The 13,843-nt window shown below is 41.8% G+C and overlaps 2 protein-coding genes across 3 annotated transcripts; one reads left to right on the forward strand and one right to left on the reverse strand.

Annotated features, from left to right (window-relative positions):
* Positions 1-3,360: 3,360 nt before the first annotated feature.
* On the forward strand, positions 3,361-8,995 carry LOC135615932 (uncharacterized). 2 transcript variants are annotated; one of them, XM_065115027.1, is made up of 21 exons: positions 3,362-3,523; positions 4,301-4,380; positions 4,553-4,639; positions 4,787-4,837; positions 4,945-5,062; positions 5,243-5,299; positions 5,403-5,467; positions 5,594-5,677; positions 5,777-5,827; positions 5,923-5,985; positions 6,137-6,183; positions 6,298-6,367; positions 6,477-6,539; positions 6,747-6,836; positions 6,918-6,956; positions 7,092-7,319; positions 7,402-7,487; positions 7,592-7,640; positions 7,739-7,819; positions 7,893-7,986; positions 8,393-8,995. In XM_065115027.1, exons 1-21 carry the CDS (start codon positions 3,406-3,408, stop codon positions 8,659-8,661), a joined length of 1,890 nt encoding a protein of 629 aa, XP_064971099.1. In that variant the 5' UTR covers positions 3,362-3,405; the 3' UTR covers positions 8,662-8,995. The 2 variants fall into 2 exon arrangements, with proteins under 2 accessions (XP_064971100.1, XP_064971099.1); XM_065115028.1 differs by lacking the exon at positions 5,923-5,985 and having other exon boundaries at positions 3,361-3,523; positions 5,195-5,299.
* Positions 8,996-9,309: 314 nt separating this feature from the next.
* On the reverse strand, positions 9,310-11,168 carry LOC135615933 (GDSL esterase/lipase At1g28580-like). Its single transcript, XM_065115029.1, has 4 exons — positions 10,892-11,168; positions 10,439-10,803; positions 10,082-10,358; positions 9,310-9,664 (listed from the first exon to the last, which is right to left on the reverse strand). Exons 1-4 carry the CDS (start codon positions 11,163-11,165, stop codon positions 9,396-9,398), a joined length of 1,185 nt encoding a protein of 394 aa, XP_064971101.1. The 5' UTR covers positions 11,166-11,168; the 3' UTR covers positions 9,310-9,395.
* Between the last annotated feature and the right edge of the window lie 2,675 nt (positions 11,169-13,843).

Genomic DNA, 13,843 nt, shown 5'->3' on the forward strand with positions numbered 1-13,843 from the left:
GGGTTCAAGACGCCCAACCTTCGTTGGAAATATAAGATTTTATGATAAGCCTATGGCTTTTCTGATTCTTTTAGTAATTGATCGAAAAATCGCCCATAATTATCCCTAAGATGCTCCAAAGAACCAACCAAATATGTGATCGTAGAAGCAATGATCTTAGGCCAACGTGAGAAGCCCCACAAGAGGCCATGCTAAGAACTGCCCTGGACATCGACCTCAAGTTTGCCATTAAGGAGACACGCTAGACCTTAGAAGGCACACCTAAGACTCGGGCTAGTCTCCCTCAACGTAACAAGAATGAAGATCTTACCATAGATAAGGGAGAAAGGATTCCTAAAGGTGTTGATACCCATGAAATCCCATTTGGAGTAGAGGAACAAGACCAAGTGTTGTCACTTCCACTGGGACTACGATCACAACACAGAAGAATGTTGGGACCTCAAATACTAGATCGAGAAGCTCATCCGAAGATGTCATCTTGGGAGATTCCTCCACAATCCCCGAGAGCTCTCGCCTCACTCTCATTGCTTTGTGAAAAAATAAATTGATGTCATCTTCGGTGGACCAAGGTGGATGATAATTCCTCTAGAAGCAAATCGTATGCCCCAGCCACCATGGAAAGACACAAGGAAAGGCTGAAGATTACTTTCAATGAAGGGGAGATCGAGCACCTCGACCCTAACTATGATGACACCTTGGTGGTCTTGATCGGGATGGCTAATTCCCGAGCAAAAAGAGTTATGATTGATATGGGCAACTTCATAGTCGTACTTTATTTTGATGTCTTTCAGAAATTCAAATTGTCGGCAGACGGCTCTCCCCAATGACATCATCGTTGATTGGGTTCACAGGAGATTTCATCTCCCCCCATGGGATAGTAAGCCTCTACATCACCTTCGGTAAAGAACCATACTTCAAGACCCTAACGAACAAGTTCATGATGGTGAAAATCCCCTGAGCCTATAATGTAATCATTGGTCGATCTACCCTCAATCGGTTGAAGACGGTAGTATCCACGTACCACATGATAATGAAGTTATCGATCAAAACTAGCATCAACGAATTAAGAAGTGATCCTCGAGAGTTTAGGTGGTACTGTCTAACAGCGATCTCTCTACCAAAGAAGACGATTGAAGCACAACTTACAGATCCCAAAGATCCCAACAAGCATTGAGGTGTCAAAGGTGAAGGATAGCGACGATGGGAGGTTATAGAAGCCGATGCGAAGTGACGTAGAAAGGCTTCCCCGTGACTTTTGGTTGATCATCCTGTGTCGGCCTTCGACTGCCATGGAAGAAGCGGATAACAGAAACCCTTTCTATGCCATGTCAAGGAATAGTTTGACATGAGATGGCCTTTGGTTGATCATCCCGTGACTTTTTTGCTTCATCACGAAGAACTCCATTCTACAGCAAACACACGTTGAAAGCATGAGAAGGCTTTCTTAGCTGCGAGAGCAGAATTCTTGACGTTGAGTGTTTAAGCGCAATAACAAGGAAAAGTGAAAGAGAAGAGAAGCTCTTGCGATATATGTGCCTGCATGATGTGGCCGAGCAAATGTAAGCTGAGTTAGGTCGGCTGCCGGTCACTAGAAGATAAAAGTTACACTGCCTTTCATAAATCACAGTGCAGTGGAAATGATACAAACAATACACAGTGTAGATTCCCTCCTTGCTCTCGTAAGAAACGATTGACGAGATGTATTGTCACATACCTCCATACATCCCATGTTAATCGATTCATATTAAATTGTACTCATTACATCCCATGTGAATTCTCGGAGGATTGAGATGTTAGGTGGGAATCGAACAAATCAACCCTGCCGACGCATCTCTAGCTCGGATTCCAAGGCTGTGTCGTTGACGTGTGACTACGATTATTGTGGTTGGTCAACGTAGATATGTTAAGAAGACTTGAGCAGCTTCGTGCTTTCTATTCCACCAAGCAAACTATCACTATTGGCTCACACACGACTGTATTGTTCGTTCATCGACACTTGTGTATTCGATGATACAGTCATTGTCAATGGGGACGAAGTTGAGTCTTTTGCACGTTGGTCTGGACCGTTAGGTTGAAGGTTTTTTCAGTTAGACGAAGCGGATAGATTATAATTCTATCTATTACGAGTTATCCTTTTAACATGTTATTTGAATTCAATATTACGATTAGTAGTAGTCATTACGAGAAAATTATTTTGTCAAAGGGGTAGATGTGTAATAATGAAAAGTCTAGCCTCTGACATGGGCCACGTGGAGGACGTCCCTCTCGGAAAACGATTGGTAGCGGCTTTGGGACCCACGTGAGGCATGCCACCCAGCCGCGGGACGGCCACGTGGGAGGACACACGTCGCGTTGACGTGGCGGATTTGACTGGACAAGCCGAGAACGCCGGCACCGGCCGACTCCTCCTTCCCCACGTCGTCACCCACCCCACCCACCCAACAGGGCCCCGCCACCGTCGTCCTCTCTCCGCGTCCCGGGACCCACGGGTGAATGGCGTCACGGAGCTCCACCCCGACGATGTCTCGCGAGTTAGGTTCGTGTTGTCTGTCTCGATCGAGACTCGCACAATCGCGTTGATGGCAGGCCGTGCTTTGTGGTGAAAGGTTTCGTTATCCCGCTATTTTTAGTCGTCGCAATCTACTAAAAATGAAGAGGATAAGCCTAAATGGGCCCATCGATCTGGAAATCGAGTCCTAATTCCACGCCATGTGGTTCATTAATGTCAAGATTGTATAAGAATTCCTCTCCTTCCATTAATATCCTATAAGCGTCAAATAAGGAATCTGGATACTTTGTCTGAATGCCACCTTATTTCATTTCCATTCAATTAGCCTGATGTGATTGCAAATCTAAAATAAAAGTAAATTCAATCGAAAGGCAGACTTGCTTTCTTTTTTGCTGTTTATATGGCCAATTCTCACGTATCTACTCTCCATCTATAAACAGGATGAAGGAAGCATATAATCAGTCATATTTTTATAATATTTATAATTATTTATATATTTATAATTATATGATTTGATAATAATTTTATTTTTTATATTTAAAATTTAATTATATATACATCACATCACACGATGAATAAGAAAGAAAAGATAAATAACCGTTTATAATTCAGCTCGAACTTTCGACACTCTAGTTTAGAGTCAAGCACGATCATATAAACAAAACTATTTAACTCTCGATTCTCAGAATTAAATGAGAAAGAAATCTTACCCTTTACATTTTGACATGTTTAGTGGTAACAAAATTTTAATTTTTTTTTTATTTTAATGTTTTTTCTTTATTTTAATTTATTTTATTTCAGAGGTAAAAGGCTTGGAAGGGAGTATTTAAGGACCCCCGCTGCGTCTTCCCGTCCTACGCTCCATCGCTCTGAGAGAGAGAGAGAGAGAGAGAGATATGAAGTACGTATTGGTGACGGGAGGAGTGGTAAGTGGACTGGGGAAAGGGGTGACAGCGAGCAGCATTGGAGTCCTCCTCAAGGCATGCGGGCTCCGGGTGACGGCGATAAAAATCGGTATTCTTCTCCTCCCCTATCCTATCGGGATGAGGCTTCACCTGCGCCGATCAAAATTGCACTTCGTCTGTCGTTTCCCTTCGTATTTTTCTCGGAGATGGCTTTTCTGTGCTGGGAAGGAACAATCCGTTCTCCTTTTCTTCAAATCGTCATCTCCAACCTAGCTTTTCATTCGCAAGGGCAAAAATCATGCCGAAAAAGAAGTTTCATGTTTGGCCTTCCCACTCTTCAGGGGCAATGATATTTGCATTTTCCACACTTTTAGGGCCACCAATTTCGTGTGTAAGCAACTCCTGTGGCGAGTCCTAGTGAAAGTGTGGCAGTTTGTTTACTTGGTATTGGGTAACAGTTACTTCCGTGGTTTTAACTTTGTTTGCCTTTTGGTTTGGGATCCTAAGTTCGTACCAACTTCATGTTCAATCCTCTTAGCCTCTTTAGCTTTGGGAGACATACATGTAGATTTTTGAAACCTTACTCATCATTATTTAAGGAATATCAATTTTAACATTTATTTCCACTTCTTTTAGATCTTGAGTAGAATTAAGTCAAGCTGAGAACACCTAAATCATGCTGAAACTAGCATCTGTCCATTTATTTCCAATTTCTGTAAGGTCATGAAGACATCTGTGAATGCAGAAAAATGGACAGTGTCATTTAATTTATTGTGTTGAAGGATCTGTAGAACCCGGAGTTTCTGATTGTGTGGCAACAATGTCACTAGGTTGCTCTTCTTTTGACGACGATGTCTTGTGCTTTTACATGTGGTACTTCTTGCAGATCCTTATCTGAACACTGATGCCGGGACGTTGTCTCCATTTGAGCACGGGGAAGTATTTGTCTTAGATGATGGTGGTGAGGTTAGTAATACTTTCTACATGTATTGTTGTGTGCCTAACTTTGTTACACGCCTTCTGCTTTATGTGACATTTTATTTATCTGACAGATACCCAGAAATCATTGTTTATCTGATTTATTCACTGTGACTGAAATGATAAAAAAATTGTGCCTGATGAATGTTGTTATTTGCAGGTGAACTTGGATCTTGGAAATTATGAAAGATTTCTTGATATCAAATTAACTCGGGACAACAACATCACAACTGGAAAGATCTATCAGGTGCTATATTGATCCATGCCTTCTGTACTCACGGTTTCAATTATATTACATTTGTAAACTCATCTTTTGTTTTTATTTCTGTGTCATTCTGTCTAGTTGTACCTATATGAACTGATGCGCCATTATATTCTTGTTGTTATGTGGTAGTTTGTCATTAACAAGGAGAGGAAGGGAGACTATCTGGGGAAGACAGTCCAAGTCTGGCTCTTCTCTGCAGCACTTATCTAAATCATCTGATATATGGGATGGATCATATTTTGGTTTTATCCTTGTGTTCCTGAACCTCTTTCATTATTTCTTCCAAGGTTGTGCCGCACATTACAAATGCCATACAAGAGTGGATTGAACGTGTAGCTAAGATACCTGTGGATGGTAATGAAGGACCTGCTGATGTTTGTATTATAGAATTGGGTGGAACTATAGGTATGCCACATTGTTTGATTTTCCTCATAACGAGGGTGAAATATTGTATATATCAGCCAGCAAGTTGGCACTTTTTGTGGAGAATTTTAGTTTGCAAGATGTTACCGATAGTGGTGTAAGTATGCGGTGCAGGAGCCACGATCTTTTCGGGGCATAACGACAGTGGCATTCTTGATGCAGGGGACATAGAGTCTATGCCATTTATAGAAGCTTTGGGTCAGTTCTCTTACCGTGTAGGTATGGAGACAACACTTGTTTTGTGTCAATTGCTTCTTATGATTGACTTGTTATCTCAGTCACTCTTACATAGGGGTGTTTCTTCAAATTGTTCTTCATGCAGGTCCTGGGAACTTCTGTCTGGTTCATGTCAGTCTTGTTCCTGTTTTAGATGCAGTTGGCGAGCAGGTCAGTGACTGTAGTCTACAGTTTCTGTGCAAAAATTTGTGCAACAGTTTGAGTTTTGCCGCTATATTTAGTCTATATATTTATTGTGGCATTCTGAGATGAGAGTTTTGGCTTAAAATTTTTTAGAAAACTAAGCCCACACAACATAGTGTTCGGAGCCTAAGAGGACTTGGGTTGATGCCAAATATTCTAGCCTGCCGAAGCACTAAGGTTCCACTGAACTTCTTTCTCCATCTGCCATTTTCAGCCTTCTTTTTATTGTCATTTTACATTGCCTTCTGATAGTTCCATTTTTGATGCATTTGTCAGCCACTGGACGAAAATATAAAAGAGAAACTTTCACAATTTTGCCATATCCCGGTATTCTTTTGTTGAGTTTCATCAATTGGCCCATAACCTTTTTGCAATAAATGCATACTACTGTCCGCTAATTGATCAGCATATTGTTTTTGCAGGTAGCAAATATTATTACTCTGAACGATGTTACAAATATTTGGCACATTCCTTTACTGTTGAGGGTAGAGTCTATATTCCTGATAGAATCGTGGACATAATGTTCAGGATACTCAAATGGTTCCTTCTATTTTTTTTTTTAAATGTACAGTTGTACATTCAAACTTTGTACCCTTGGAGCAAATGGTTCATTCTATTTTGTTTTTGTACCTGTAGGAGCAAAAGGCACATGAAGCTTTTATAAAGCTATTGAAGCTTCAAGGGTCAGTTTGATTAACTTGACCTGTCTATTTCGAAATTTTTGGATTTATCTACTTTTTATCTATATGCAAATGTAGATAGACATGAAATAAATCAAAACCTTTTGTATTTGCTAGGATCGCTAAAGAACCTATGTTGGAAGAATGGACGATTATAGCTAGAATTTATGACATCTCGCATGATCCCGTGAGCTCTCTCTCTCTCTCTCTCCCCTTCTTCTTCTTCTCTTTTATCCCTCTGTTGGATGCCTTAATTTCATTTGCTGGTTGCAATCTGACCCATTATTGATTTTCAGGTCAGAATTGCCATGGTTGGAAAATATACTGGCCTTTCTGATTCTCATATCTCAGTGTTGAAGGTGAATGCATGTATTACTCAATGATATCAATCCTTGTCCATAAATTTAATTGGCTATTGGTTGGAAAGATTAGGTTGATTAGCATTTACCTTTTTGTTTGGATTATTTATACTTTCCATTAGAAGGACAGGATATGGAAAATAAGCTCTTGATTTCTCTCCACTTCTATATTTTTTGTAATCGATTTAATCGTGAACCTATTCGCAGGCTCTTTCGCATGCTTCTATTGCTTGTCGGAAGAAACTTGTGGTGGATTGGGTCCCATCTTCTGACCTTGAAGACAGCACCAAAGCAGAAGTCTGTTTATTTTCATATTCTCCAGTCTCTGTTGATGGTTTGTGTTTCGATATTAATGACTATGATTAATCACATGTACAGGCTCCTGATCTTTACAGAGCAGCTTGGAGACGGTTGAGGGTGTGTGTCGTTCTTATTTAAGCCATTGGTCTTAGATTCTTGAGACAATGTGCATTATCATGTTTTCAGCTGTTGTTAACATGGGTAGTAGGTTATGCAGCTTTCTTGTTGCCATCTAATAATCTTTTAGCTCAGGGTGCGGATGGTATACTAGTCCCAGGAGGCTTTGGAGATAGAGGGGTGGAAGGAAAGATTCTTGCTGTTAAATATGCCCGTGAAAACAACGTTCCATTTCTTGGCATTTGTCTTGGCATGCAAATAGCTGTCATCGAATTTGCCCGTTCTGTTATGAACTTGGAGGATGCAAACAGCACGGAGTTTGACCCTGATACAACAAATCCATGTGTTGTTTTTATGCCAGAGGTAATTCGTATGGCCATCTCTTTTGTTATTTCTTTTATGGAAATCTTCTGCTTCTTGACATATCTAAGAACGATAAATAAAGGGTTGCAAAACTCACCTGGGAGGTATGATGCGACTTGGATCAAGGAGGACCTATTTTGAGGTTGCTGACAGTAAAGCTGCAAAGTTGTATGCAGACAAATATCCCTTGAACTTTTAATGGCCATTGCTATTGTCAATTTTTCTGCATTTCTCCTATGCTGAAAAACTCTAAAATTTTGCCTTCTGTTTAGGTATGGCAATGTCAGCTTTGTGGATGAACGACATCGGCATCGATATGAGGTCTGTACACTTGCACACAAATTAAAAATTGCAGCAACTTTGAGAAGCTTGAATAAATATTCTCTTCATTTGGCTTCTTGTTTTCATTGTATACACAGGTGAATCCCTACATGATTACAGAATTTGAAAAGGCTGGTCTTGCTTTTGTTGGTAAAGACGAAACCAAAAGACGTATGGAGGTATGCATCTGATAGCACTTACTTTGGTTTTGTGAATTTTGAATTTCTTTTAAATATTTATATGCTGGTGCAGATTGTTGAGTTGCATACTCATCCTTATTTCATTGGTGTGCAATTTCATCCGGAGTTCAAGTCAAGACCTGGAAAACCCTGTGCCCTTTTCTCAGGTAATGTTTCATTTGCAAACATGTCCGCTTTTATCACAGCATATGGTGAAATTCCTGAGTCCAATTTTGCGCTTGAAAATGTCATGTCCTTTTTATATTCATTTAACATCGTATGGTGTATTCACAGTCCATGCTTTTATCTTTTAGTTGAAACACTTTGTAGGTTTTAGCACTCAGGTTTTTGATTACTGGTGAGCTGAACAGGTGCTGAGCAGACAAATTCTCCATTTCCAGTCCATGCTGACCATGATGAAAGCACCATGAGCTTATTTTTTTTCTCATGGTGCTTTGAACTACTATATCTCACTTTTATGATCTGTTATATTGTTTTCATACTTCTCTCATGATTTCACAGGGAAGCTGAATATAGCATGTCATAAATAAAACAATGTGAATCGTTTGGCAGGACTTGTAGGAGCTGCTTGTGGACAACTGGAACTTTTGCTGCAAAATCCCAGCCACTGCAGCACCTTAACAAGGAGACTTACAACAAGCAATGGCTTCTCACCCATTCAATCCCATCAGAACGGGAATTCAAAGGACTTACAACAAGCAATGGCTTCTCACCCACTCAATCCCACCAGAACGGGAATGGGAATTCGAAGAAGCCCGCTACGAGGCTGTCATACAGGAACATCTGCTCCAATGGCAATGGAATGCATGTCTGACGAGTAAGTTACCTCACCAGGGTTTCTGACCGCGTAAGCTGCATGAATGGTGCTCGATCCAGGGTTTTTAGCAGGTGAACACTATGCATTTCGGTCTGCTAGAAGTCCAAGTCCTTTATATATAGGTTGGGAAGTGTTTTGAATTTGTTCAAGAAGCTTTGGTTTCTCTCTGTACATGGAGAATGTCTTTGTAACAATCTCAAGCCTGCTCAAGCCTTCCAGAGGCATCGATGTGTGTACATACACACATACATACATAGTTGTGTTTTGTTGACTGCTCAAGATCAATTGTGACTAGCAATTGTATCTGTTACTCTTTCTGCTAGCATTTATCTTCAGAACTGCAGTCTCAAAGTTTGTAAGTGCATTACCTGAGGAGTCCTTAATTACTACTCCATAGAGTGGACTAAATCTAATTCATGTTTACATCAAAGTCAGAACCTTTGATTAATGAATATGTTTCAATGTGAACTCTTGCAGAAGATATGCTCTTAAGAAGCTCCATACGAAAGGTAGATACAAATTTGTTAGTATGTTAAAGATATGCTCCTTTGCTTTTTGATTTGGTAATTTTTTCGACACAATTCTATTTCTTCTGTGAGTTTGCATTCCAATACGTGAATGGAGAAAATAAATATGGCCGACTAAGCAATCATAAAAATTGAACACAATTAATTTCATGTCCCAGTAACTTGAGGTCGCCGGAGTTTCCTGTCCAAACCGCACATAAACAAGTCGACATTAGGATTGAGCGGAATACTGGTCGTCGGAGTCGAGAACATTCCACTTTATGGTTGGACATGATCGTGAAAGGGAAGGGATGGTGTATGGCCCTAACAGGCCACGAGCGATGACCCGGTAAGCTGCCTCGGTCAGGTGTATTCCGTCCCAGGAGATTTGGCTCGATGGACTGTCGCACACGCCAGCGTCTTTTCCGCACTTGGTGGAGTGGTTGTAGTTGTAGGGACCGCCACCTCCACAGCACGCGGCAAGAGGAAACTTCCCAAATCCTGCACTCAGTCCACGCTGTGTGAGGCAGACAGGCATGGGTGACCAACACTTGCTATATTAAATTAAATTAAATTAAATTAAATTAAATTAAATTTGCAGTTCATTTATGCAAAGCTAGTGACATGTACCACACGATAAGGTTTAATATCATCATTGCCACCCAGGCAAAATTATACTTATAAGCCGGTGGTGGTCGGTCATGTTGAGCACTGTATGATTGGAAAAAGGCTTGCCTATGTGAGAGGAGAGAGAGAGAGAGAGAGAGAGAGAGTTGGGGAGATATCATTTTCCACATGTAACTCAACGCCACCGACCGACCGTTTGGCCTCGATGACATAACATGATATTTCTTAATCACATGGCAAACACATGCAAATAATTGATGGAAAGGAAAGAGGAAGAGAGGAGGAGCACACCGTATTCCTGGGGAGAGCGGAAGATGGCCATGGCGGCTTCATAGTAATTTGCGTAAATGATGGTCGCCTGCGGATACCGTCGCCGTAGCTGGCTCAGTTCATCAAGGAGGTGGCGGTTGTGGTACATGGAGAACTGGTTCAGCCACTCTATGCACCCCGTTCCCGACTCGTAATCCTCGCGCCTGTCGCTCTGGAACATGGTCAAGTAGACGGCGACGCACCCGATCGGGAAGTTCCCCGGCACAATCATGGTTCTCGCCCCGAGTTTGATCAGTTCCTGGCGATCGAACTGGATTCGTTAGCCCGATGAAATCAGAGATGCCGACAGCGCAATGGCGAGCCGAGAACCGAGGTCACCTCGATGGCGGAGCCGATGGCGGAGACGACGCCGGGAACGAAGGTCTTGATCTCATCCACGCCTCTTCCTTGGAAGAAGGCGTGGTTGTAATCGTTGCCCCCGATCTCCCCTACCGAGAACAGCGACTCGCTCATCAGATCGCTGCAGTTGGTGGAACAGAGCGACGGCAGCAGATGCTTGAACCACTCCAGCTGAACGCTCAACGAGTCGTTGGTCCACGACACCTCCATCCCCTTCGATCTGAAGAATTCGTTGTCGAGCGCGGTGGCTCCGCCGACGGCGAAGTTCGCTCCGTACCTGAAGTCCTCGCCGTCATGCGTGCCGGCGAGGTATGGCTGCACCATCGGCAGTCCAATTGCTTGTGCTGCACGCACCATCGGGCTTCGTCAGCGGAGCCGATGCGTAAAGGAAGAGCGTGGACGCGTGAGAAGTGAGTGAAGGGGAACCATTACCGATGAAGTCGAGCATCACTCTTCCGTCGGAGTATCGGCCGGTGGGGTGGTGGAAGAAGGTCTCGCCGTAGGGAAACCGGCCGACGGGATCGAACCGGTGGGAGTGGAGGCGGTTACCGGTGTCGGCGAGCGAGTCCCCAAAGCTGAAGATGGCGCTGTAGCAGCCGGCGACGAGCATCACGTTGAGGGAAGCGAGGCAGATGGCGAGGAGGAGAAGATGAGGGCGAAGGCGAAGGCGGAAACCGGAGGCCGGGGAGGCCATTGCCATTGCCATTGCCATAGGAAGCACGGGTCGGGTTGGGGCCTGGTTGACGGTATAAATAAGCTTGGGACGACAGCGGCTTGTTCAGCCACGCGTCATCATCATCCACCGTCGATTCTAAGGGGATCGGAAAGAAAAACTTGTGAAAATTGTCATATTGTCATCAAAAGAAAAAGTAAACAATTAATTATGTAATATATATTTAGATTGAATTATTGTCACAATCTAAAAAGTTAATTTCTCATTCGATAATTATGTAATTTATTTATTTATTTTACTTTTAAATCAAAGAACAATTTTATGATAATCTGACACCACTTTTAAGTCTGTCTGTATCGACTCAATTTTATTTGTGCATCATGTTGGGATTTTCTAGTATCTTTATATGTTACCATGAGACAGACATCGAAGATTAGAGTACAAGTCATTTGTTTTCATGTCCGAACACTGTGTTGGGTTGTGGTGAGCGCAATGCTGTGTGGCACCAATCTCTTGTTGATTACGGCCAAAAGCTGTCACCGGTGAGAACTCGTCTCTTTTGGAGGCAATGTATGGTATACACGGGTGCGATAGAGCTTCATCAAATCCCCAAATGATGGCTGCATCATTTGAGCAACGATGACTGACTGCATGAGGTGCGATTGAGCAGACACAACGAGATCAAGTGATTGCGTCGTGCACGGGACTCGAGATCGTGCAGTTTTCTTGCACTCGATCGGTCTAATCGTGCTCTCCCTCGTCACCATCGTGAGTCGTCTGCTCGTAAACTAATAGTTAGAGAAAGGTGGTGTTTGAGTCAACAAAGGTAGCCTCCTCAAGCTTGGAAGGCCTCAAAACTCTTCTACGGTAAGGATCATTTCAATGGATTAGGTCCAAAGTCGTGGAGAGACAAGTGGGATGGGATGGTAGGTGAGAGACATCGACCTTTTTGTTCTGTAAGAACCTAAAGATATGATGTTTGGTGACGACGATTATTTGGCCATCTCTTCTCGCGTACGCAAACATCGGATCTAAAATTAGCACTAAGCATATTACAATTTATTTATAAATCAATTATTGTATTAATATTCAGGCTTTTTATTTGCAAATTTGGGTGGTCAGAGGTTGGGTTGGTGAGAAAATTATGTCTGCTTGCCAAGTCCGCATCTTTTTGGTAAGAAAAAAACCATAAACTTTGTCTTGTCTTCATGTTCCACATTAATGTTTAGGAGATTTAAGTTTGCCTTGGCACATCCACATGGAACAGATATGGGAGATTAAATCTCAACTTGTGGTGGTGGATTGGTGTATCCAGTCTTTTCTGCGCCGTTAACAATTTTCTGTTCCTTATTTGTTAGGATATCGCTTCATTGAATACGAGTAAATAGAATTTAATATTTAGTTCGATTTGATATCGTCTTCTCGGATTTGAGATAAATACGATTCAAAAGTTCGATATACAGTTCAATTTAAGTCCAAAAATTTTCATTTTTGATAGAAGAAATCTTATTATATTATCATAAAATATTTTCATTGTTGCAAGTCTATTAAATCTATGTGTGCTGCCAGCATCCCCGTATGTGATTCATGTATTGTATAATGAATTACAACTTGAGAGTTATATTATAATCCCAACTTCCAAATGATAGGAATATATATACGATGCTTCGATTTTTTGTACAACTAAGATACTTAAGTATCGCAGAAACATAGCCACCCAAGTAATAAATTAATTTCACTTACCATAACATACTAAAAGTAACTTAAATATGCCAATACAATTCACATTGTTAAGCCACCTGCATTGGAGATCAAGCTGGATGGATATATGATGCTGGGTCTTTAACGTCACGATGATGTATGTCATTTTATCAAGCAATTTATGGCAGAGGAAGTAGAATTATTGTGGGGGAATTGAGGAAATTGGTGCAACCAATTGGTGGGACATATATACATCCTCATGGAGACTTGAAAATATATAATATCGATTTGGGAGTAGAATTGCATAAACAGAATGCATGTAGTCACCGGTTATCTATCTCAATCGTTCCCATAATAAGGACGAATTGGGTCACTTTCATAATCAAATATCCATTTTATTAAGGAATTAGTGTTACGTTTAGAGATGTTAAGTTCAGAACCGACTTCATTGTCGCCGATGCGGTGTGGGGTGGATCAGAGCCCACACAGATACATGCACAATCTGCACTCTGAAAAAGACACTAAATAGTACCAGGGAAAGCGGTGTGGCAGCTGCATACCTGAGTAGTACCTGCTGTCTGCACCCACGCAGTATCCAGCCGAGCTTAGCAAATTCCCTGTTTGGAGCAGACAAGCTGCTTGTGCCTGCCTTTGCTGCGCTCCTCCTGCACCATTCTTTCTGATCACAAACAAGTTCCTCATTATTTTTTTTTTCTGGGAAACAAATAAAATGACTTTCTTCTGATGACGATAAATCATATGTTGGTTAGAAACACAACAACAAGGTACTAATTAGTGCATCAACACTTGTATCCTTGACAAAGCCTCTGTAGTTTTGCTTCCCAAGGCCTCCGAAACTTTTATGCACAGATAGATGTCGTAGACAACAGAGGCAACGGAGGCAGTTAGGGGATGATGCTACATCAGCCCTTTTTGTTGTTCCATGTTACTATTTGCTTCGCAGGGCAAGGTATGCTAGCTAAGGTGGACGATTAAGAGAAGCTAAGCAG

This window comes from Musa acuminata, chromosome BXJ2-6 (genome assembly GCF_036884655.1).
Source record: "Musa acuminata AAA Group cultivar baxijiao chromosome BXJ2-6, Cavendish_Baxijiao_AAA, whole genome shotgun sequence".
In the NCBI taxonomy this organism is placed as follows: Eukaryota; Viridiplantae; Streptophyta; class Magnoliopsida; order Zingiberales; family Musaceae; genus Musa; species Musa acuminata.